Genomic DNA, 26768 nt, shown 5'->3' on the forward strand with positions numbered 1-26768 from the left:
TTATCATTTTGTTCCCAAAAATAGAGCTTTCTTTTGGTGGTATTTGATCACCTCCTGTGGTTTTTATTTTTTGCACAACAAATAAAGACCGAAAAGTTTGAAAAAAAAACAAGTTTTTCTTTGTTTCTGTTAATTTTTTTTTTTTTAAAGTACGTTTTCTTCTTCAATGACGGGCACTGATATGGCTGCAGTGACGGGCACTCATAGGCGGCACTGGGTGGCACGGATGGTCACTGACTGATGGCACTGATGGGTGGCATTGCTGAGCATCACTGATATATAATGGTGCCGGTCAGTGCCCATTTGTGGCCACTGGCACAGATTGGGCATAATTTGCACATGTGGATGGCCATGGGGTACATACCTGGCCATCCACATGTTGCCCCCTTCCGTGGTGGTCTAGTGTGGGCATTTGAGGGGGGGCTGCACTGATAAACAATCAGCGCAGACCCCCCTGTCAGAGCCGCCGATCAGCTCTCATCTACTCGCGTCTGTCAGAAGCGAGTGAGGAAAAGCCGATCAACGGCTTTTCCTATTGACATCGTGATCAGCCGTGATTGGACACGGCTGATCCACGTGGTAAAGAGCCTCCGCTGGAGGCTCTTTACTGAGATCAGTGGAGCGGTGTGTGTCAGACTGGCACACCGCTCCACCAATCGCTGCGATGCCTGCCCCCACAGGCGTGCGGCGGCAGTTATCCTGCTGGATGTCATATTACGCCCAGTCTGGATAACTGAACGACTGCCCGGCTTATAGCAGACTGACGGCTGGGCAGTCGTTCAGTTATCCAGACTGGGCCTCATATGACATCCAGCAGGATAACTGCCGCTGCACGCCTGTGGGGGCGTGCATCGCAGCGATCGGTGGAGCGGTGTGCCAGTCTGACACACACTGCTCCACCGATCTCAGTAGGCTCTTTACCACGTGGATCAGCCATGTCCAATCACGGCTGATCACGATGTCAATAGGAAAAGCCATTGATCGGCTTTTCCTCACTCGCGTCTGACAGACGCTGATTGTTTATCAGTGCAGCCCCCCCTCAAATGCCCACACTAGACCACCGGGGAAGCCGCCAGGACCACCACGGAAGGGGGCAACATGTGGATGGCCAGGTATGTATCCCATGGCCATCCACATGTGCAAGTGGTTAAAAAAAATAGTTTTTTTTATTGCATTTTAGTGTAAATATGAGATCTGAGGTCTTTTTAACCCCAGATCTCATATTTAAGATGTCCTGTCATGGTTTTTTTCTATTACAAGGGATGTTTACATTCCTTGTATTGGAGTAAAAGACACCCTTTTTTTTTTTTTTTTTTTACGCGCCCTATGCCGCCTAGCTCACATGCAGAAGTGAATGCATACGTGAGGTATCACTGCAACCGGTAGAGCAAGAGCAATAATTCTAGCCCTAGACCTCCTCTGTTACTCAAAACAAGCAACCTGTAGACTTTTTTTTTTTTTTTTTTTTTTTAAACGTCGCCTATGGAGATTTTTTTTTTTTTTAAGGGTAAAAATTTGTCGCAATTTTGAAGCATGACATGTTGGGTATCAATTTACTCGGTGTAACATTATATTTCACAATATAGAAAAAAAAAAAAAATTGGGCTAACTTTACTGTTGTCGTTTTTTTAATAAAAAAAAAAAAAAAAATGTATTTTTTTCCCAAAAAAAGTGCGTTTGTTGCGCAAATACAGTGACAAAGTATTGCAACGACTGCCATTTTATTCTCTACAGTGTTAGGAAAAAAAGTGTAATTTTTGGGGGTTCTAAATAATTTTCTAGCAAAAAAAAAAAGTTTTTAACCACTTTAGCCCCGGACCATTATGCTGCCTAAGGACCAGAGGACTTTTTCCAATTTGGCACTGCGTCGATTTAACTGCTAATTGCGCGGTCATGCAATGCTGTACCCAAACGAAATTTGCGTCCTTTTCTTCCCACAAATAGAGCTTTCTTTTGATGGTATTTGATCGCCTCTGCCTTTTTTATTTTTTGCGCTATAAATGGGAAAAAGACCGAAAATTTTGAAAAAAAAAAAGATATTTTCTACTTTTTGTTATAAAAAAAAAAAAAAAAAAAAATCCAATAAACTCAATTTTAGTCATACATTTAGGCCAAAATGTATTCGGCCACATGTCTTTGGTAAAAAAAAATGTCAATAAGCGTATATTTATTGGTTTGCGCAAAAGTTATAGCATCTACAAACTAGGGTACATTTTCTGGAATTTACACAGCTTTTAGTTTGACTGCCTACTGCCTATGACTGCCTATGTCATTTCTTAAGGTGCTAAAATGGCAGGGCAGTACAAAACCCCCCCAAATAACCACATTTTGGAAAGTAGACACCCCAAGGAACCCATTGAATATTTATTTATTTTTTTTGTCCCAAGTGATTGAATAATGACAAAAAAAAAAAAAAATATTTACAAAAAGTTGTCACTAAATGATATATTGCTCACACAGGCCATGGGCCTATGTGGAATTGCACCCCAAAATACATTCAGCTGCTTCTCCTGAGTACGGGGATACCACATGTGTGGGACATTTTGGGAGCCTAGCCGCGTACGGGGCTCCGAAAACCAATCACCGCCTTCAGGATTTCTAAGAGCATAAATTTTTGATTTCACTCCCCACTACCTATCACAGTTTTGAAGGCCATAAAATGCCCAGATGGCACAAAACTCCCCCCCCCCCCCCATGACCCCATTTTGGGATGTAGACACCCCAAGCTATTTACTGAGAGGCATGTTGAGTCCATGGAATATTTTATTTTTTGACACAAGTTGCGGGAAAGTGACAATTTTTTTTTTTTTTTTTTTTTTTTTTTTTTTTTTTTGCACAAAGTTGTCACTAAATTATATATTGCTCAAACATGCCATGGGCATATGTGGAATTACACCCCAAAATATATTCTGCTGCTTCTCCTGAGTACGGGGATACCACATGTGTGGGACTTTTTGGGAGCCTAGCTTCATACGGGGCCCCGAAATGCAATCGCCGCCTTCAGGATTTCAAAGGCCATAAAATGCCAAGATAGCACAAAACCCCCCAAAATGACCCCATTTTGGAAAGTAGACACCCAAAGCTATTTGCTGAGAGGCATGGTGAGTATTTTGCAGCTCTCATTTGTTTTTGAAAATGAAGAAAGACAAGAAAAATGTGTGGGGGGGGGGGGTTTTTTTTTTTTTTTTTTTTTTTTTTTTTTTTTTTTTTTTTTTTTTTTTTTTCTTCTTTTTTCAATTTTCAAAAGTTTGTGACAAAAAGTGAGGTCTGCAAAATACTCACTAATACCTCTCAGCAAATAGCTTGGGGTGTCTATTTTCCAAAATGGGGTCATTTGGGGGGGGGGGGGGGTTGTGCCATCTGGGCATTCCATGGCTTCCGAAACTGTGATGGGCAGTGAGGAGTGAAATCAAAAATTTACGCCCTTAGAAACCCTGAAGGCGGTGCTTGGTTTTCGGGGTCCCGTACGCGGCTAGGCTCCCAAAAAGTCTCACACGTGGTATCCCCGTACTCAGGAGAAGCAACAGAATTTATTTTGGGGTGTAATTTCACATATCCCCATGGCATGTTTGAGCAATATATCATTTAGTGACAACTTTGTGCATAAAAAAAAAAAAAAAAAAAAATTGTCTTTTCCCCGCAACTTGTGTCGCAATATAAAATATTCCATGGACTCGACATGCCTCTCAGCAAATAGCTTGGGGTGTCTACTTTCCAAAATGGGGTAATTTGTGGGGGTTTTGAACTGTCCTGGCATTTTATGCACAACATTTAGAAGCTTATGTCACACATCACCAACGCATTTTTTGGGGAAAAACAACACACTTTTTTAAATTTTAATGCACTAAAACACACTATATTGCCCAAATGTTTGATGAAATAAAAAAGATGATCTTAGGCCCAGTACATGGATACCAAACATGACATGCTTTAAAATTGCTCACAAACGTGCAGTGGCGACAAACTAAATACATTTTTAAAAGCCTTTACAGGTTACCACTTTAGATTTACAGAGGAGGTCTACTGCTAAAATGACTGCCCTCGATCTGACCTTCGCGGTGATACCTCACATGCATGGTGCAATTGCCGTTTACATTTGACGCCAGACCGACGCTTGCGTTCGCCTTTGTGCGAGAGTAGGGGGGGACAGGGGTGCTTTTATTATTTTTTTGATTTTTTTTTTTTTTTTTTATCTTATTTTTAAACTGTTCCTTTCATTTTTATGTTTTTTAATCATTTTTATTGTTATCTCAGGGAATGTAAATATCCCCTATGATAGCAATAGGTAGTGACAGGTACTCTTTTTTTGAAAAAATTGGGGTCTGTTAGACCCTAGATCTCTCCTCTGCCCTCAAAGCATCTGACCACACCAAGATCGGTGTGATAAAATGCTTTCCCAATTTCCCAATGGCGCTGTTTACATCCGGCGAAATCTAAGTCATGAAATGCTCGTAGCTTCCGGTTTCTTAGGCCATAGAGATGTTTGGAGCCATTCTGGTCTCTGATCAGCTCTATGATCAGCTGGCTGAATCACCGGCTGCATTTTCAGGTTCCCTGTTGGGACAGGAGAGCCAGAGAGAAACATGGAAGACGGTGGGGGGGGGGGGACATTCCCTAAATAGCCGCTAGGATTGCTTTTACATGAAAGCCGACCGCTGGCTGAAAAGAATGATACCTAAACCTGCAGGCATCATTCTGGTGTAACCGCTCAGAGTCCGGCAACATACCAGTACGTTGCTGGTCCTTGTTGGGCATATATTGTAAACTTTTTTTTCATGCAGCCTGTGGGCTGCATGAAAAAAAGATATTGATCGGTGGGTATGCCCACCATTAGAATACCTCCCTTCATCCACCCACTTCTAATGATGGGCATACATGCACCATTTATATATGCCGAAGCATGGGGGCATCCTCCCACAAAAGGCAGAAACAAATCGCTCCTCCACCCACTGCTGCCCCCACGCTTCGGCATATATGCTGAAGCATGTAACTGTGGTGGTGAAATCACCTCCGACAGCGCTGGAGTCACGGCTTTATGTATCGTGGGAGCAAACGCTGTTTGCTGTCAAGATAAATCCGCTCTGCAGCTGAATGGCGTACCTGAAAACAATAAAATGGTTACCAACAAAACACAGTAAAGTATAAAACAATTGCATATCTGAAAAGCAAACATGGTAAAACATAATAACAATAAAACATTGCAGAATAGAATACAGTAAAAAAGAGCAGAACAATAGAGAGATAATAGAGAGAGAACAATAAAACAACTATTTTTTTTTTTTTTTTTTAATAGTAACTTTTAACTTTTGTAGCTGGTACCAGGTTTGGGTCTCTCAAAATGCAATGGCATCTTGGGAGACCCTGTGAAAGTGTGTCCTAGTCTGTGCAGTGCTGTACCCTACGCTAATACTCAACTAGTGAATGGTAGCGTTCAAAACATTCACCCATGCAAAGACCAGGATTACCACTACTGGAGGGACAATAATACCGGGTGTCACGCCTAAATCCGCGCTTGCTGCAGACACGACATCTTTTTTGGGGGGCTTTTTGGGTAGGGGTACTCGGGAAGGCATAAGGAAAATGCCTCTCATGCAGCCGGCTTACGGCATTTGGTTGGGGATGGTGAGGTGGAGCACCGTCTGGATACAGAAGGGCTCTGACGATCTCTTCCTGGAATTTAAGGAAGGATCCAGTCTGTCCTGAAGCTCTGTATAGCACATAAGCATTCAGCAAAGCCAATTGAAATAAATAAACAGACACTTTTTTGTACCAGCGTCTGGCCTTACGGGCAGCTAGGTACGGCGCCAACAACTGGTCGTTGAGGTCCACCCCTTCCATATTTTGGTAATATTTGTGGACACAGGGGTTTCTCCACAGCACCAGTCGCCGTAGTAATTTGGGTCGTCGTGTCTGCATGAAGGGAGGTGAGAACGAAAACATTCTTCTTATCCCTCCACTTCATAGCGAGCAAATTATTACACTGCAAGCAGGCTCTCTCCCCCAGCCTAAGACTGGAATCTACAAGCCGCTGGGGAAAGCCCCGGCGATTAGGTGCACGGTGCTACATGCTCCAATCTGCTGATCAAACAAGTGACTAAAAAGTGGCACGCTCGTGTAATAATTGTCCACGTACAAGTGGTACCCCTTTCCGAATAAGGGTGACACCAAGTCCCACACTATCTTGCCAGCGCTTCCTGTGTAGTCAGGGCAGTAAACCATAAAACTACATGTATAGCCTGTGGCCCTGTCACAGAGCTTATACATCTTGACCCCGTATCTGGCACTCTTGCTGGGAAGGTACTGTTTAAATGACAAGCGGCCATAAAATTGAATCAGGGACTCATCAACGCAGACAACTTGATGGGGAGTAAACAAGTCTGCAAAACGCTGGTTGAAGTGGTTTACGAGGGGCTGAATTTTGTAGAGCCGATCGTATTCAGGGTCTCCACGAGGACGACAGAGTTCATTGTCATTGAAGTGCATGAACCGCAAAATCTGCTCGTATCGTGCCCTGGCCATGGAGGCAGAGAACACGGGCGCATGGTAAATTGGGTCAGTGGACCAATATGACCGCAACTTACTCTTTATTCAAGCCCATGTTGAGGGAAAGGCCCAGAAAGATCTTAAATTCGGAGACCGTGATTGGTCTCCAATCTCTGGCAAGGGAGGACTGGGGAATAGTGGCGATGTGTTGACCAGTGTACAAATTGCTTTGGTCCACAATAGATCTATAGAGATCTTCGGTGAAAAACGGCGAATAAAAATCCAGTGGCATAAAATAAACTGTTTCCACCTGAATTCCGGGTTGGCCAGTGAATGGGGGAAGTACGGGTGCTGCAGAAATGGTGGGTTCCCAATTCGGGTTGGCGAATGAAGCAGGAAGGGCGCTATGGGCACGATGGGCCTGTCTTTGATTTCTTGGTGGCAGCGGGACACTACTTGTGCTTACCACCTCGCCAGCTTGAACTGCACTTATGGGACTCGCCACGTCGCCACGTGATACTGCATTGCTGGATGTAAGACCAGGATGTACTAGACCGCTAGTGCTTGCCAGTTCACCAGAAGGAATAGCGGCACTAGTACTGCTCTGCTCCATACGAGAGCCCTGCGGTTCTTGCACTTCAAGGACAGAAGAAGATGGTTGGGGTCTGGTACACCTGACCTTGGCAGGGACCACAACTCCGTCGTCAGAGCTATCTGTCATGGAGCCGCTGTCCTCTACAGGATCGTATTCTGAGCCTGAATCTGACAGATGAGTGACTTCCTCTTCACTATCTGTCATGCTCAGAAACGTGTAGGCCTCTTCACTAGTGTACCTTCGATTTGCCATTTTGGGCTCTAAATTTAGTGGTACACTAGTGAGACTCACAGGCAAAAAAGCTCCTGACTGTCAGCGACTGTATCAAAACGCTACCAAAAAACTGTTAGCAATCGCAGGGATCAGGCCTGACTCTGCAAACGCTGCAGTTATGCGTTTAGTGTTTTGTAAGTGACAGTGATCGATCGATACTGCACTTGGGTGGGCTGGGCAGGGCTGGGCCGAGGGGCAAAACGCAGGTGCTAGCAGGTATCTGGGCTGATCCCGCTAACACTGCGTTTTTGGGAACCCTAAACTGCTGGGGAGTATAGATCTGATCGGATCAAATATCGATCCGTTCAGATACTATAGCACTAAGGGAGGTGTATGCTGCGTGCGTGGGTGTTAGCGGTACTGGCGCTAACCAGATGCTGCCTGGGGCGACGCAGACCTTGTCTGACCCTAAGGCCCCTTTCATACTGGGGCGGTTTGCAGGCGTTATTGCGCTAAAAATAGCGCCTGCAAACCGCCCCTAAACAGCTTCTGCTGTTTGTTCAGTGTGAAAGCCAGAGGGCTTTCACACTGAAGCGGTGCGCTGGCAGGAGAAGAAAAAATCTCCTGTCAGCCGCATCTTTGGAGCGGTGAAGGAGCGGTGTATTCACCGCTCCTGCCCATTGAAATCAATGGGACAGCGCGGCTATACCGCGGCTATAGCCGCGCTATACGAGGGGTTTTAACCCTTTTTCGGCCGCCAGCGGGGGGTTAAAACCGCACAGCTAGTGGCCGAATACCGCGGTAAAACAGCGCTAAAAATAGCGCTGTTTTACCTCCGACGCCCCCTACCGCCCCAGTGTGAAAGGGGCCTAAAAACTTAACTTATATCACCGCCGGGCAATTAGGGGGTTAAACCTTTATAAGGTAATAAACGGCGGGTGCCCTAAAATTATAAAAAACAAACTAACCAGCGTCACTCGTAACAGTTATACGGTGATCACTGGTGAAAGGGTTAACTAGGGGGCAATCAAGGGGTTAAAACCTTTATTAGGTAGTATATGGGGGTCCCTGTCGCTATAAAACACTGACAGCGAACCTATATGCTTACCTCCCTAACTAGCGTCACCTGTGTCACTAATACAGCGATCAGAAAAATGTTCGCTTAGCGACACTGGCGATGGGGGGTGATCAAGGGGTTAACCTTAGGGGGGGTTAGGGGGGTACCCTAGACCTAAAGGGGGCTAACCTAACTGCCCTAACACTTATAACTGTCACAAACTGACACCAATGCAAAAAAAAAACTGCTATTGGTGTCAGTGTGACAGGGGGTACAGGGGGGTGATGGGGGGTGAAAAGTGTGCCTGGCGTGTTCTACTGTTAGTGTAGTGTTGGTGTAACTTACATTGATATCTTCTCTCCTCAGCGCCGGATCGAAAAGACCGGCTCGAGGAGGGATGACATCACTTCCTCTCCCTCTGTTTACATTACAGAGGGAAAGGAAGCTTTTCATTCGCCGGGAGCGATCGGGAGGGGGTGGCCACGAATGGATGGCCTCCCCCTCACCTCTCATCGCCCGGGAAGAAATGGCGACCGCCTCGGGCACCGGGGGGGGTCCAATCGGACCCCCCACCCGCGGAAGGCAGATCACGTATATGTACGTGATTCTGCCTGTCCGTGCCACCTTGCTGACGTATATCGGCGTGAGGCAGTCGTCAAGTGGTTAACTTGTAAACAAATGCACATCTCAAAGAGGCTTGGTACTTAAGTGGTTACTGTTTATTTTTCCCAAAAAATTGTGTTTGAAAGACCGCTCCGCAAATGCAATGTGACATGAAATTTTGCAGCTACCGTCATTTTATTCTCTAGGGTCTCTGCTAGAAAAATATGTATAATTTTTGGAGGTTCTAAGTAATTTTCTAGCAAAAAAAATTGATTTTAACTTGTAAGCAACAAGTGTCAGAAAAAGATTGTCTTTAAGTGGTTAAACTGACCATTTACAAAACAGAGTTCATCCCTTTGATCTAAAAGCACCAAATGATAGTTTGTTGTTATCTCCCAGCAATGACAATGTTGATAAACATTTGGCAGCTTTTTTAAAAATTTTATTTGACAGCTGAGTGAGCAGAGAGTGGCTCTGCACTTGTTACATGAATGAATCATGTAAATCCTGGATTAACATTGTGAGGGGGGTTTATTATTATTATTATTATTATTATTTTTCTGCCAGTAAATACCTTGTACAGCCCACTTCCTGTTTCTTGTTGGCTAAAATTATGTCATAATGCACAGCTCTCACTCACTTTGCCAGGATGGGGGGGGGGGGTAGGATGGGATGAGTCATAAGAGGGCCAATGAAAGCTGCAGAGTTCGGGGTGTGCCTTGTAAATCCAGGAAGTGAACAGGCAGCAGCTTCGGCTGCCCAGTTAAAATGGTTATTGCCAGGCTCGGTGGAGGAAGATTTCTGCAGCATATGTGGTACATACATACATACATACAGCTTCAGAATGGCAAAGATTTTATTACAAATTATGTGAGCAGACTGCAGCTCTGGTGTCGGTGCAATGAACCGTGTCCCCTGATTGGTGATGGTGCGAGGAACAGTGCCCAAAGGGCCAGATAAAAGCAAGCAAAGGGCCGCAGTTTGGAGACCAATGCTGTAGGGTAAAGAGAGGGTCACCTTTCTCTGTAGTTTCAGTGTTGGCTTAGCCTGCAGCTCTGGCTGCACATATGCGATTACCTACTATATGTATGTTACATATTTACACATGGGGGAAAAACTCTTGTGATTTCACACTTTTTTTTGTGGAAAAATAGAAGTGACAAAGCTTCACGTGTGTGTGTGTGTGTGTGTGTGTGTCTGTTTTTTTTAACACATTTTACCTGCTCTGTGTAATGGTATTGCACAGAGCAGCCCGGATCCTTCTCTTCTAGGGTCTCCCACTGGCGCTCCAGGCTCCTCCTTTTTGGCAAGTGCCCACATAGAAAGCTGCTTTCTATGGGGGCACTCATACAGGCTTGTTCTCGGGCCAACCTGTCTGCGACTATAGATAGGCTCTGCCCTGTGCCCTCATCGCAGCATTTGATTGACATCAGTGGGAGCCTGCTATCGCTCTGCCCAGTAAGGAGGGAGGAGATGGTGGCTAGAGCAGCTGCTCTTGTGCACATTGCGGGATCTAGATTGGGTTCAGGTAAGTTTAAATGGGGGTCTGGAAGGATCCTGCAGCAAATAAGGTTTTTCACATTTTGCATGAAGTTAAAAAAACCTTAAGGCTTTAGAACTACTTTAATTCTTCTAACTGGTAGTGTAATGCCTTTTTTTTTTTTTTTTTTTTTTACTTTTACACCACTTTCCACAGTGTTGACATTTTAGATTATAATACATTGACCGTGTTATATTTAATAGTGACACTATATTTTTTTTTTGTTTTTTGCAGTATGAAGTGTAACAGAACAGAAACTACCACCTGAAACTGCTGCTTCACGTTCAGATCAGTCAAGGAACATCTGCCACAATCGTAACTAATAACACCAAAGAGAATTTGCGCTGAAGACACAACGCTTGATCTGAAACAAGAAGTTTGTGCCTACCTAACAGCTACACAAGAGCACTTCCCAACGCTGCTATTAGTCTTTGTTTTATTCTCAGCGCTGTACTCTGCTTTTGCATTGTGCAGCGGGAGTTGTCTTTCTTAGCTCGATAGATCCTTTTCTCTCACTGTCTCTTTTTAAATACTAGCAACTGACAACCTTTTTGAAGCATCTGCTGGCCGCAAGAATTGGTAAATACTACTGAAAGTGCAATACCTGGTATTTCAAGAAGGTGGGTTTGCGTCATAAACAATAACTGCACTAGGATTTCCTTGTGAGCTCACAAATCATTGGTTGCATACCTAATGACTTTTGCCTAATTACCTAACCTTGCTTTACATTGCTAATGTTGCAATGCTTAAAAAGTGTGTAAACTGCATCTGGATTGTTTCCGTTTCCATATTTGTCTGGAGGTTTTTAGGGTGTTTTTTTTTTTTTTTTTTTTCTTTTTCTTCTTTCCCCCCCTCTTCCACATGGTTCCCTCGTTTGAGAGGAACAAATACAGTGGGAAAAAATACAGAATCTTGGGCAGTTTCTCCAGTACAGTTAAGCAGTGGCAATTGGCATGGGGACTTGCAGATAAGAGCCACAATGCTTCATGCAGTATGTGGGATTCAGACTTGGGTCCCATTCATGTTATGGTGATTTGTTGCTGTGCGTTAACGCATGTGTCATGGCATCTGTCCACATGCGTTGTCAAGGCAACCTATTTATTTTTAATGTGCTACTAGTAAACCACAATGGATGAAAAGGCACATAATCTTCTTTTTTTTTTTTTTTTTTTTTTTTTTTTTTTTTTTTTTTCTTAAATGTGGTGCATCACAACACAGTATATGCCTTGTGTGCTGTGATGCATTCTGGCCTACTGTACAGTATGTTGGCGTGCCATTCGCAAGGACTGACACTGCATTGCATAGTGCTGGCGTGTTGCCTTATGCAATGCATAAATTAACGGGTGCGTTTTAGTGTACATTGGCCGAATGCACAAGTGGACTGTACCTTTTAAAGTAAAGAGTCTTTAAAGTTTTAAAACATACTAATTACTTGAATTTTAATTGAGACTGTGCTTTAACACACCACTTTTGGCCGGATGCTTTTATGTTGTGGCTCAGTGAACCTGTAGCACTAGAAATGTGGGTTGCCTCTGCCAGCCTCTTCCAAAAAATTTTTTTGGCTGTGGCCAATGATCCTCTAGCTGCTTTCTTGGCAGATCATCAATCTGAAAGGAGTATGTAGGCCGGGAGTTCTAATTGACTGGCTGCATAAAGTTGGGGAAGGTGTATTGGAACATTGTCTTGTGAGGTGTTAAATGCTCACCTCAGTGATATTGCTGTAGAATTTGATTTGTACCTGCTGAATCACTCAGTGAGTAATGTACCTCTGGTACTGTCTCTCGTAAATAAAATTCCAGTCATTTACCACTAGTTTGTTCGTTCACAGAACACCTTGTATTTCACCACGTGAAACTAATGCAAGGTGAAAGGGCAACTAAATGACAGGGCCTCTTCACGAGAGCTGAAGCAAATTGATGAATTCTCCAGTAATTGCAATGGAGGTGAGCATTTAACACAACTCACAAGAGGTAACTTTATAAGTGTATGTCTGGAGCTCTGCTTTAAGGTCAGTTCAAGAAAATATCCTGCCAATTAACCACTTTGCTTTCTAAATCCTTATAGCAATATGCCTCTGTTTTCTGAAACTATAAGATTTTCTAAAGGGTGTTTTTTTTTTTTTTTTTTTTTTTTTGTTTATTTTTTTTATTGATATTATAAACTTTTTAATTGGGTGTGTTTTTCGAGCATTTTATCTACTCCTATGTGCTGTCTAAAGCTGGATACAGTTTTTTGTTTGTTTTTTTTTCTTTTCGTTTAGCCAGCAGTTTGAACGAAAAAAACTGATACATTCCTGTATCGGCACAAGCGATGTTGATGCAGGGATTTCTCCTGCTGAGACCTTGTATTCTGACAGGACTCCTCCTTACATCAGAATATACCAATCAATGGCTGTGAGGGCTGATTGAATGCTGGTTTTCCAGCATGCCTGTTCTAAAGAAGCTGGCTGTAAGACTGGCTTTTGTTGAACAGACAACTATACACGTGTACATTTAAAGTCAGCCAGTTCCTGCTGAACCAGCTGAATGTGGGTCATATATACTGGGCTTAAAGTGGCACCTCCCAACACATTCCAGAATTGTTTTTTTAGCAGATTTGTTTACACATTAATTTTATAGAGACCAACCCCCTCTTATCCCACCCTGCAAAAAAAAAAAAAAAAGAAATGGTGTCTAGTACCTGCAGCAGCTTCCAATGCACCTTCATTTATGGTTGAATGGGAGGCTGTTCTATTACTGTTAAAGCTCCAATACATCAAGTAGTGTCAGAGCTTGTTCACCATACTCTGTAATATCTTTTGTTTCCCTTTTTTTATAGTAGCCCTACAGTGAAATGGGTGTTGACTGCTGATAATTTTGACGGCTTTAATTACAATGAAAAATATCCTGTTAAAAAATTTGGATTAGTAAAGCTGGTTACTAAAGGATATTTTCACGACTGAAATATGGCATTGCTCTAGTGTGCTTGCCCAACATCTGTTTACTTGGTTGCCAATGGACTGTTTCCATGGCTGTTCTGCCATTGACTCATTTTGACCAAACCTAACAATTTGTGGTGTCCTTCGCTATTCTTGATCATTAGGAGCACAGAGAATCCAACCGAAGTTGCTAGAGCGCTTCACTTGGCCTGTGCCACAAACTGCTTTTAGGATTGAAACTTGTGTTCGCCTCGAGCTGGCATCTGGTTTTGTGCAGATTCACATTTAACAAGACCCTGTCAGTTTTTTTAATTTTAGGTCCCTGCAATAGACCAGGTATGTCTTTTCCAGTGGTCCATTTCTCCTACACCTCAACATTCCAGCCTCACCCTCCACATTCCAGCCTCAGAAAACCATTTGATACCTTTAAAGAATAGCTAGCTGTGTCCCTCATTGTGTGGGTTCTTCCTGGGATCCCCCAACACCCCATCTATTCCATGTCACTGCTGAGATCTTCATTGGTGGAGGCTTTAGAAAGGGACCTGATTGCAGTTGCTTTTAGAAGTGGTGAATGCCAAAGAGGCTTTCAGAGGCTGCAGTGTTGGAACAGAGGAGATAGTGTTCTAAATCAAATCATTGAGAGACTTGACAAGGTGTCCTTAAAGTCCCTGACAGACTAGTCCAAAGTTGCAGACCTAATAGGTCTTTTAATATGTTTGCTTAAGTATACAAGTGACTGTTTTTTTGTGTGTGGGTCCCCCCCCCCCCCTGTAGAAGGGAGTGAAAAACCTAGGGAAACATTGAATATTGATAAAAATGGATAAAGAATGAATGCATGATTCACTAACTTTTTCTTATGCAGGGCAGCTTGGCAACTATAATATTAGGGATCATGCTTAGGTTGTGTAACAGTGTTTCTGATGGAACATAACATTGTGGTACGATTTGCATAGTAAAACCAATTTACATAAAATCATTTTGGATTGTTGTAATCTAGTTGTCTGGTCTGCTGCACCTGTAATGCTGAATGTTAAACCTGCATCTTGAATGGTAACCTGTGTGGATTATTTTTTTTTTTTTTTTTTTTTTTTTTTTTTTTAATGGATTGGATGTGTGTTGCTTGGGGTTTTTTTTTATTTCATTTTTTTTTTATTTTGAGTGAAATAGAGAGAGAGAGAGTAGTGCTTTGTGGGAGTTGTGACGCTTGTATTCTTGTCTTTCCTGTGTTGCTACCCATCTTCCATCCTGCGTCCCTTCATACTCGTGAGTTAAATAAATTGGCATTTCATTGTTCATAGTCCTGAACCCTAACCTGTTTACATACCCTAAAGCTGCCATCTTGCAAGCTTTTTGCTTTTACAGCTGCATGTGAATTGATCAGGTTGTCTTGTTTGATTTTGTTATATGCAGCATTGTAAAATTAAGTTGAATCAGGAATAGGAACATGGCAAGCACCTGGAAAGAATTTGTTGAATTTTCCATGCCGTCTTCTCCCCCTACTGCTTACGTTAGTGCCAACCTGGGCAATGCATCTCCTGTCGGACTGACTTTATCACCTTATGGCCGATCAGTAAGTTATTTCACCGTATTAGTTTAATGATTTATCCCCCACTTAAGCCCATGCAGAACCTGTGGCACATGCCAAGGTGACTTTATTTATTTTTATTTTACCATTTCCATCAATCCATTAGCGTTTTCACATCCCTTTTTTTTTTTTTTTTTTTTCCTCTTCTTCGCGTTGCATAGTTATAACTTGCCATCTAATTTATTTTTTCTCTATCTTTTGATTCTGGATTTTTCCCCTTTAGTAGTTCTCATGCCATTGTTCACTTTTTAAACATATTTTATCAGAGTTTTGTGGCAGTTTTTTTCTATTTGTAATTAGAATATAGTTCAATCTTAATTTTAACCCTACTTTCCCTCAAGGTGTTTTATGTATATATTTATCCGTTCCACCTGTTTTTCCTTGCAGTTTCCTTGCTAGCTATCTGGTAGAGCAGCGGTCCCCAGCCTCCCTTGGGGAGGGGGGGGGGGGGTCAACCTGTAATATTAAATATATCTTTAAAAGTTTCACTTTAGATAGAAGTACAGCAGCTGATCTGTCCAGACAATCAACAGAGTCCAGCATGAAAAAGATACTGATTGTTGTAATCAAATGAAAAGCACAGAATAAAAAGAATAAAATGAACACGAGAGCTATCCATGCACCTGGAGTTGTGGGCAAACTTGAATTCTAAAATTGTCAGTTATCTACTGAATAACTGCTAAAGGCTAGCTCCTTGTCCAGGCTAGAAACCCAGTGCCTGTAAAAGAGGGGCACCAGGGAGCAGTGTAGTATAGTTTTGATGTGACTTAAACAGTTAAATACACTCACAGGCACTCTGTAAACAAAGGCATGTTACTGTAGAGAGAATGTACAGGGTCTAGAGTGCAGGATGGATGGGAGACTTCGTAAACCGCTGCAGGCGGATTCCTATACTGGAGTTGGTGTAAAGACCGCTGGAGCCGCTCCAGAATTCCTTCTTGTAGCACAGCCAGTGAACTGTCTGGAGTGCCCTCTGGTGGTGAGAGGGTGGTAGTGCAAGAAGTGCTGGTTCGCGCTGCCAACCGCCTGGCACTAGTCTGCGGCCCAGGGGTCGGAGACCCCTATGGTATAGTGTTACACAAATGAATGAGCATTATGTGTAGCTGTGTACAGGTAGATTCTTTGGAGGGGAAGATGGCGACTGTTCTGCTGCAGATTGCTGCAGTGCTTCAACTGGCTTTTTTTTTCTTTTTTTTTTTTTTAATACTGTATGTGGGGAGCAGAGACTGTTCTTTTGCTAAATGTTTAAAATACTACTTGCCCCCTAACTGCTCTTTACAGAATGGTGCTTCTAGTACTCCCAGTTGCTCATTGCTGCTTGGGCTATAATCCTCCACATGGCCTTATTCATAGACTGAATTGTGTGAACTGGTTGTATCCTATGCGAATATTTATGATGTATGTCTGGACAAAACAGAGCAGAGACCAGTTAGAACCTGTCTGGTTTTACACCATGTTCATTTACAAGGTAGATTGCCTTTTGTGTCTTTGAAACGTAAAGTGGAGGGCAATCGGCTCATTGGGGCATGAATAGAAAAAAAACAAACACAGGTTTTAACCATGTCCCATTCACACTTGTTAATTAGGCTGTTTCCTATTAGCTGCAGGAGACCCATGTTATCGCCCATGCATAGATTTCCTATGGATGATTGGCCCTGGACATATGGACCTTCAGGCTCCATTAATACCTGAGTAAAGCGTTTTCAGGCAGAAAGTCATGCAATTTTGACACGTTTTTGCCGCGATTTTGTACAGTTCAAAAGGTAACCAATGCAAAAAGCAGAAAAACGCCCAGATCTGCCTAAAAAAAAAAGTCCCAGAACTTATTTTGAGCTTCAGGCGTTTTGGAGTGGAGATGTGAACCATCTCCAAAGAGAATAATTTATTCTTTCCCCTCCCAGTGTTTTGTAGCTTGCGGCTTCAAGCTACAAAACGCTCAGGTGTGAATGGGGCCTCGGTACATCTGGGTCTCCTGCAGCTAATGGCAAATGGCTGCATTTGCAAATGTGAATGGGGCCTTGCATATGAGTCTTTTTTTTTTTTTTTTTTTTAAATTTTTTTAAGCATTTTTCTATTCTGTACTAAAATTACTTTTTAAAGGATAAATTTGCCTTTTGTAACCACCATACAGAGTGTAACATGTTACAAATGCACTGGCCCCTGTACCTCCATCCAGTCCCTATTTTCATAGTGACTGGGGGCTCGTCCGGCACCGTCATCCTTTCAGTGTTTTGTGAATGGAAAAACAAGTCCTGACAGCCTTTCTGGCTGTCAGCTTGTAACTCTTAGACCCCTTTCACACTGAAGGCGCCTTTCAGGCACTTTAGCGCTAAAAATAGCGCCTGTAAAGCACCTTAAGCCTCGGTGCGCCTGCAGGACCAAAAAAAGTCATACAAGCTGCGTCTTTGGGGCGGTGCGGGAGCGGTGTACACACCTCTCCTAAACCGGCCCTACCATTGAAATCAATGGGCAGTGCTGCCAAAGCGATTCCGCAGCTGAGCTTTTAACCCCTTGTTAACCCCATTGGGATTAAAGGCGCCCCGCACAGTACCGCTAAAACTAGTGGCACTTTACGGCTAACGCAGCCGCGCTACCAGTGTGGAAGGGGTCTTGATGAACTACCAGAGTGGATGTTGAGTGCTGTGGTAGTTCACTGTGCTTCCTGTCAGTGTAACTGCTTGTTTGTATTTGAGGTCTGCCGGACCTTGGCATTACACCTACAATCTGATTGTAGGTGCTTTACAGGTCCCTAACAAACAAAATGAGAGAGAGAGAGATATCTTTATCTATCAGGGCTGAAGCAACTAATCGATTATGAAAATAATCGATTAATCGGCCAGTAACATAATGGGGTTAAAAAAACTAAAATGAGACCTTTATAGTACAAAAAGAGCAAATAATCGCTACTGTAGATATTACTTTCACAGTTCTACAGTACAAAAATGAGCCCCTTACAGTAGTGATTATCTGCTTTTTTTTTTTTTTTTTTTTTTTTTTTTTACTATAAAGGGCTCATTTTATTTATTTAACCCCATTATTTTACTAAACGTCTTAGACCTGGTTCATATCTACAGTATGTGTGTTTTTTGGTGCTTTTTCCAGAAACACTACAGTTCATTTACATGGTTTCCTATGGGACACGTTCACATCTATGCTTTTTTCAGCCACTGCCTGTTTGGAAAGGGTCAGACTTTTTTTAACGCAGAACGGTGCTTTTTTGGTTCAATATACTTCAATGGAGAAGCTGTAGAAAAGCATGTAATGCGTTTTTGCAGCAATTTGTATTTTTTAATCTGCCCAACAACAAATTGGCCAAAAAAATATGCAAAAACGCAAATTGCAGCAAAAGCACTGCAGAAACAGATCACAAGCAAACTGCATAGGTGTGTACCGAGCCTTATACTGGCCACATCGATCGATTTTCAGACGAGAATATTGAGACGAAAAATCTTTATACATTCGCTGAATGAAAGAATGTTGTTTGAAATTTTCACTTGCTTTTAACATTTGTTTTGTTTAAAATGAATGTAATCTCTGAACGAAAACCACATACACTGTCTGAAAATTTCCTTTGACCAAGAAGTTTTCTATTTCCAAATTTTCCTGTCACTGTGGTTGTAAATGAACGTCGATTTGACCTCACTAACAATTAGAAAATTGAAAACGAACGTTCTTAAATTTAACAGTTTTTTTTTTTTTTTGTTTGTTTTTCTTTTTTTTGAAGGAAGACTTTGTTTTTTTTTACTACAAAAATTTGATCCGAGTCTGATATTTACCAGATTCACCCTTTAATAGTATGTTACAGTATATCTCTCTTCTGTCTGTTATTCTCAGAGTGGATTAGATATATATATATATATATATATATATATATATATATATATATATATATATATAATTAATATATATATTTATTTATTTACCACTGCATAGAGATATTTAAGAATAAATTACCTTTTTTAAAAAAAACTTTACATATTAACTAAATTATACACCACACTTTCTTTTGATTATTAATCGATTATGAAAATAATTGTTAGTGTCGTGTGTGTGTATATATATATATATATATATATATATATATATATATATATATATATATATATATATATAATTTTTTTTTTTTTTGTAAAAGTGAACTTCTTTAAATTCCACATTTTAAGATCCACAATACACTGCTTTCTGAATATTTTAGCTTTCTTGTTTAGGCCAAGTAAAGACTAGTTTTCTCTGTGGAGGTGACCATCTTGGTTGTAGTCATGGTTTTGCTTCCTTATGTAAGAACTGCTCAGCCAACCTCCAGCACCACTGGACCCAACCCATTGATTGTTTATCTTGATGGTTAGTGGGAGTTCGATCATGAAGCTGCAGGAAGGGTGCAGCAATATACAGGTGAACTGTGGTCACTCTTGTATGTAAAGGGGTCACAATGCATCGCCCGTTTCAGTAAAAGCCGGCCGACATTTGGCCCGTGTGTAAGGCAGCCGGTTCGACAGAAGCCTTCTGTTGGATGAGAGTGCTGACCGGAGTGTTCTGGCGGTGGGGCAGTTCCCCTGTCAGAACAAAACAGCAGGGAATATTGCTGTAATAAGGTTGGTTAGTTTAGTTTTTTTGTTTTTTTTTCCACTCAACCCATTGCTTTGAACGAAAATAAACTAGTGATGTGTACCAGGCTTTTGTTCCTTTTAAAGTGAGTGTCTTTGTAAAAGGGCACCCCTCTCCTGTCTTGTTACAGCTAGCACTGGCTGGTGCTTGATAAGTTGAGCAGTGACATGACTCCGATGGGTCTTGCGATTTGTGAACCTTGGTATGGAAATGATCTGTCAGTCTTTTAATGTTCATCATTGTGATACATATACAAAGTAGAATGTTAGGTGCAAATAAAAAAATAGAGGCCATGTGCCTACATTTTTTAAGACTATAATAAAGTTATCTTGCTATTTCCTGCTACCGTCTGCGGCTGAAGAAACTCTCCACAGAGTATACCCCTACATTTTTGTACATCTTTGCTTCAGTAATACGTACATGGGTATGATGACCACCATCTAGAAATCAGTTTACCAAAACATTGAGGAAACAAGGCAACGTAAAATGCTCTCTACAGTCATTTTCAAAGATTTAAAACGTTTCTGCTGTAAATGTCATTGTGACCATATGCATTGTAACCAGATTGTACCTTTCCTTTAGATTTATCAACTTTTATTTAGGGCAAGGGCCTATCTTTCTGTGTATACATTGCATTTAAATGTTGTTTAGTAAACCCTTGCCCTATAATAGTTGCCATGTACAATCTACAGTTTGTGTATAGAAAAAATGTTTTATTACTGTCCTTTTCTCACTGGGTAAATTTGCACTCCCTTTTTTGTGACCATTGTCGCAAGTTATGGGAATAAAGTCTGGTTGAGGAAAAGTCACATGACCTCTTTATATGAGGTTGGTGACTGCTGTTTATTATAAATGGGCCCCCTAATCCTTTATCTGCCACTTTTTTGGTTTCTCAGCACAACAGCCTGTAACAAGTGTATTTAAATTGTTCTTACAATTTTTAAATCCTTGTGAAATCCTACAGGACACAGTGCATGGAGCACTTGCCCCTTTATGATCTGATCAATAATTGATGAGCCCCCTTGGCTGTAGAGGATCTAGTTCAGTGACCATAAGGAAGGGCTACAGTGCTGGCTATAGTCCCCTAAGGGAATGCCCATAAATTAGACTTCAACCTCGTGGAGCTACAGCCAGCACACAAGAAGAAAAATGTTTTATGCAGTGCAGCCACAGTTTAAAATGGGAGCAAATGCTCCATGAACTTGTGAAATCATCTGGGAGAACAAGGATTTAAAGTGTGATTCTACTTTCATGGGAAAGTAGCAAATAAAATTATAGTGTATACAATTGTAACACAAGTCTTATTGTAATTTTAGCCTGCATTTGCACCTGAGCGTTTCGTCTTCGGGCAGAAAGTCGCGTTTTTTTTCACGGTTTTTGCTGCCATTTTTTGCACAGGTCAAATGGTCACCAATGTAAAACAGAAAGACGCCTGTAATCTGCCCAAAAAGAAGCTCATGTACTTTTTTGAGCTTCAGGCATTTGGCTTAAGGCTGCATTCACACATGAGTGTTTTTCAGCTTGTGAAACGCCCGAAAAAACACACAAGCAAAATTCCATTTATTTAAATGGCCCCTTTTTCACATTTGAGCATTTTGTAGCCTTAAGCAAAATGCTTGAAGCTCAAAAAAGTACATGAGCTTCTCTTTCGGCAGGTTACAGGTATTTTTCTCTTTTTTTTTTTTTTTTTTTTTACACTGGTGACCTTTTGACCTAAGCAAAGTCGCGCAATTTTCTGCCTCAAAATGAAATGTTCATGTGTGAATGCAGCCTGAAGGTTATTCAAAATTTACCTTTCCTTTTCAGTCTGCAGCACTGTCATTTTCTGTTAATTGCAATGCGATATGACAACCATCAGTGTACAGAACTCCCCTAGAAATGTATCCCAATGCTTGTGTGATCAGCTTACTGATTTGCCCAGAAGTCTGCACTAAGATACAAGTCAGATTTTTGGGCATTCCATGCAAGAAAAATGTACTGTTTGGTGAGATATTCCCAATCGGAAATCACATCTAAAGGGATGCAGATCCTGCCATTTTCCTCAAAGTTCTGCAGGTGACGCAGCTCATTTGATAGTTATAAAATCAGTTCCATACAGATTCACTCAGGACATGGACACTGACAAACAGACAGCTATGTCTTCTGAAGAACAAAAGGTAGGAATCCTCAACAAAGTTTGTTAAAATCCCTGCAGTGTACATTGAGCACCCAAAAGGGAATAGTGTTTTGAGAGAGAGGAAAAAAAAAGTGTAGTTACTCTTTAAAAACTGTGGCAGTATTACTAGATTAACCATACTTTCCCTTATGTTTGTCATGAAATTAAAGTGACTGTAAACTATCACCTTGTAAAACCCATTCAGTTTAAAATATAAATGAAAGGCAAAACATCTTTGTATAGATCTAAAAAAAATGAATACTACTTTTTTATTTATAAATTTTAATTTTTTTTTTTATAAGTGATCACATTCCCTCTGTTTTCAACTGCATAAGAGCTGGGGGAGGAGAAGCAGCAGCACACTAAGCTTCTCGGTGAATGGCTATGGGGGGGGGGGGGGGGGGGCTCTGGCAGGACAAGTCTGATCATGGAGGAGAGTACTCAGAGTTCCCAGCATAGGTAGAGAAATGACCACACTGTGTTCTCCTGATTTAGTGTGGTCAGTTTGTAATGGGAAAGCAAGGAGACTAGCGGGAACACCAGAGATTTCACATAAAGGAATCAATGCAAAGAACTGGATACTTTCTCCTGCAAGTACATGGTACAGCAGGCACATATCAGGAATATGAAATGTTGAGGTAACAAACACGTTAAACATCTTTGAGAGTAGGCTCTGATAAAAGCAGTCACTCCCAGGCTTGTGTGCTGTTCCAGAGCTATGACACTTTGGCCTAGGAAATGGTATTTGACATGAATGGGGAATGGCTGGTTCCATTGGAGCAGCCTTGTGCAGTTTTACTTTGCCGTGATAGTCAATTTAATTTCAGATAAAGTCATTTTTTTAGTTGGAAGGGAGGTGTATTATCTACAGAAACTGTAGTGTTTTGTTTTTTTTTGTCTAGTAATGGGGTCCCTTTTTTTTTTTTTTTTTTTGTGTGTGTGTATTGTGTGTTTTTTTTTTTTTTTTAATTTATAATGGTGCTGTCTTCTCTTTTTACTTATGTGACTTTATCACAGCTGTATGTGATGGAGAAACTCTATACTCTATCATCAGAACCCCTCACCCCATCTGCTGCTGTCCCTGTTACTCATACCTCAAGTTCTTATGGGTCTAAAAAGCAGAAGAGGACCCCTTTGTACCAGAGATCTGTAAGTCGGGCCATGTATAAGCACACGGCATGGCTTTGCAAAGTTGGAAGATGTGTGCACGGTTTGCTTATAACACACTAAGCTTTTTCATGTGTGTTTTCTGTTGCTTTACAGTGCTATGGCTTCCATTTTTGGTACTTATTGGATTTAGTACTGGACAGTGCTGCATGACTAACTTTCTTCCCCTAAAACTATCACGATTGCTTGGCAGGATCGAGATGGGAGAGCATTCCGGTGATCCTCATTACTCTGGACTGGTGCCGGTAGATGGACCTTGACCATACTCTGGCAGAAGCTCCATGTGGTCTTTCCGATCTACCTGATCTTCTGTCCCAAGAAACGGTTTACTGTCCTGCGTAACGATTGCTGGCTTTTTTGGCATTGCTGTTGAAACCCAGGTCTTGAGGGACAGGGGTCTTTCTGACTCTGACCCCCCACAATGTAAAATCCACCAAGTCCACTTTTTAAAAGATCTACATTACACTTTGAAGACATTTGGTTTAGGGGGAGAAACTTGCATCCCAGAAAACTCCTAGGGATGCATCCTGACCATTTTGCAATCAGGCCTTTATCAACAAATTATGATCAAAGGTCATGTCTCAGCACTTATGCTTTCATTCTGACTACAAATAGTCACTCATTTACATATATAAAAAGACCTTTTTGTTCAGGGTGTTTCTCATGTGGTTCCACCATGTGCCCTCCAGTGTCTCTCCATAGCATCTGAATTTTGTTTTCAAAGCAAAAATCATGCTATGAACCTATCGGGGCTATTTCCCTTTCCACACTCGCCAAGTGTTCCTTGTTTCCATCACGTCTGTGATGTGTCTCTCAGCTGACAGCTTTGTCCGGTAAGAAACCTTTTCAGGTCTTGCACAAGGACCAGGTCTTATTGAGGTCCTGAGCTGCCTTCCTTTCCAGGGTAGTTTTAGCTGTTCACCTTAACCAGGGCATTGTGCTTCTGTCCTTCTGGCCCAAGTACATCAGATTTCTCTTCATTGTCTGGATGTAGTTTGAGCTGTGTATTTACCAAGCAGCCGCTGCCTCCATATGAGACTAACTGTCATTCCTGATGGTTCCCATAAAGGGGAGCCATCTTTTCATAAATTCATTAATTGATTTTGCCCACTTCTCAGTTGGACTGCTTTGGGGTGTCCCAATTATCACTGAATCTGTGTCCCCCAATGAACAAGGTTCGCTATGGGGCCTGATCCCCACCAGCGTTTATGGTCTTACATTCTGCACTAAAAAACTGAGGCATGCTGGTAGTTGAAGGGGACAACTCTCTGTCCCAACAAACCTTTCTGTATTTTTTATGGTACAGAAATCCTATTTTATCCAGGTGCAACTTTTTTTCTTTTTTTTTTTTTTTTTGTGCTTTTAGTAGTAGTGTCCTTATGAACTGTAACTTCCAAAATGTGTAACCAGCAGTGACAGGTGCTTTAGGCACTCTGACTTGATGGGTACTGTTAAACCTGAAGTATATAAAGTAGCCAAACACAAACCCTCCACCCCCTGCCAATATAAAAAAAAATCCCTTTTTTATATTGCAGAGGGTTCCTAATTTTAAGTGTTCATTAGTCACCTGATTTATCTGATGTAGTATAATGCAAACTTGCATGCAATTTTTACGAAGACCAGAAACTGTCTGATTTATGTGTTCCTGGCCTTTAGAACAGATTTGGACAAAACTTGCTTCATTCAAAATAAGAAATCAGAATGTCACATTATTGTGATGAAGAATCTAGTACATCCTTATGCAAAGCAGAGATTTAGGATGTTCTTTGCTCAGTAGTCCTCTTGCGCTACCCCTAATAATAATAATTTTTTTTTTCCTAACATTGATTTGTGTGTTCACTTATTTGTACTTTTTATGCTTTTGTAATTCATAAGTTCACTTTTTTGCTTTTGTTACAACTGAGCGAGCTACATATATTACATATTGTGCCATTTTTAACATAGGTTTGTGTGCGGGTTTCTTTCTTTTTTTTTCTTTTCTCCTCTCCTTCTCTCCTCCCTTTTTTTCTTTTTCTCCTTTTTCTCTTTTTTCTATTTCCGTGTTTTTTTTTTTCAAATATGTATAACTACATTTATCTTTTAAACTAGATGAGCTTTGACCCAAATCTTCTCCACAACAATGGACATAATGGGTACCCGAATGGTACGTCTGCATTGCGTGAAACTGGCATAATTGAAAAATTGCTTACATCCTATGGATTTATTCAATGTTCAGAACGCCAGGCCAGACTCTTCTTCCACTGCTCTCAATACAATGGAAACTTGCAAGAACTTAAAGTAGGAGGTAAGAAATGGTTAGAAAATGGGCAAGCTGCTATTTCATCTATACTTTTTTCATCTATACTTTACCCCTGACTTTCATGTTCTAAAAGTATATGTAAACTCTAAGGCTATAGCAATACACACTCGGTTTTTTTCATGTTTTTAGCCTGTTGGCCTGAAAGAGGAAGCAATTTTGGGGTCCCCAATCATAGATGGAACCAAACACTGGCTAGAGGCAACTTTCCTGCTGACTGTTTTGTTTAGGCAACCACAGCACCTGCAGCTGCACGAATACCCTAATGGTGACTGCATGTAATTGGATGCTGTAGTGCCCACAGGACCGGCCACCCATGGCCTCAATTTCAGGCAGTTCAGCAGAAATTCGAGCGGGGTATAACCAGCCTTCACAACAAACTTCTTCTTTCACCTCCTTTTTGGGCTCTTAATAAACATTTGAAAGCAGTTTGGTTATATTTCTGCAAAAAAAAAAAAAAAAAAACACTTTCAGGTTTTTCTGTAATGGAGAAAGCTTGTGCTGTTCTGTGCTCAAAGTATGTGATAAAGGAAAAAAAAAATTGCTCAACAGCCCCTAGCTTTTTCCTATAGTGGCATGCACCCTGAATCACCTCAAGGTGTAAATGTGTATAAATGTGCTACGCTGAAAACTATGAAAAGATCTATGTTTTCATATAGCATCACAATAAAGATCTCACTCAAACGTGTGTGTGTGTATAACCACTTGCCAATCGCAATATGTATGTGTTGCGGCTTGCATGGTTACAAGGGTTATGGCTGAAGCTATCCGCCATAACCCTGTGTTTTTTTCCCCCCCCCCCCCCTCTGCGAATGGCTTTCTCATGAAAGCAATCAGTGGCTAAATAGCCGCTGGATTGCTTTCAGAAGCAGCAGGAGGGATCATCCCCACACAGAAGCAAACACATACATAAGTCACGCACCCATATGTAAACTGTTCGCCTCACACATGTGAGGTATCGTGCGAACGAAATAATTCTAGCTCTAGACCTCCTCTAACTCTAAACTGGTAACCTGTTAAAAAAAAAAAAAAAAATAAAAAAAAAAAAAAAATTTGTGTCGCCTATGGATATTTTTAAGTATTGCAGTTTGCCGCCATTCCAAAATACAGACTTAAACAAAGTGGCAGAAAAGGCTTGGTCGGCAAGTGGATAAAAGTGGTGATTATTTATCCAAAAACAACGCGTTACCCAAAACCACTCAAATTTTGCACTCAAATTGTTAAAAAGAAAAAAAAAAATTTCAAGTATAAATAGTTATTGGTGAAGAAAAAAAGATCCCAGTAGTGCAAAAAAAGTGTGCTTCAAGTGAGAAGACACAATCCTCCACTTTCCCCTTGAGGGTGAACGCTCACCTCCAGAAATTGACCCTTACCACAAAGGTCAATTAAGCATGTTGGCAGGCACCAGGACCCAGCGAACATCTTCAATCTGCTCCAGCTTGTATATGTAATCGGAGAAACCATAAATATCCATAAAACGTGGTTGTGAAGCTGGGTCTTATGGTCCCTCTAATTTGCCTATACACTCTAGTGGAAGGTGAAGGCTTGTGTC

General features: G+C 41.4%; 1 protein-coding gene across 1 annotated transcript in view; it reads left to right on the plus strand.

Moving 5' to 3' along the window:
* The window catches only part of CSDE1 (cold shock domain containing E1), a gene marked incomplete in the record, with an annotated part of 124070 nt that overhangs the window by 38661 nt on the left and 58641 nt on the right, over positions 1-26768 (plus strand). Inside the window, 2 exon segments of the mRNA XM_073615695.1 lie at positions 10726-11111; positions 25009-25204. Coding sequence (XP_073471796.1) covers positions 25009-25204 — 196 coding nt within the window.

This window comes from Aquarana catesbeiana, linkage group LG02 (genome assembly GCF_042186555.1).
Source record: "Aquarana catesbeiana isolate 2022-GZ linkage group LG02, ASM4218655v1, whole genome shotgun sequence".
NCBI classification, from domain to species: domain Eukaryota; kingdom Metazoa; phylum Chordata; class Amphibia; order Anura; family Ranidae; genus Aquarana; species Aquarana catesbeiana.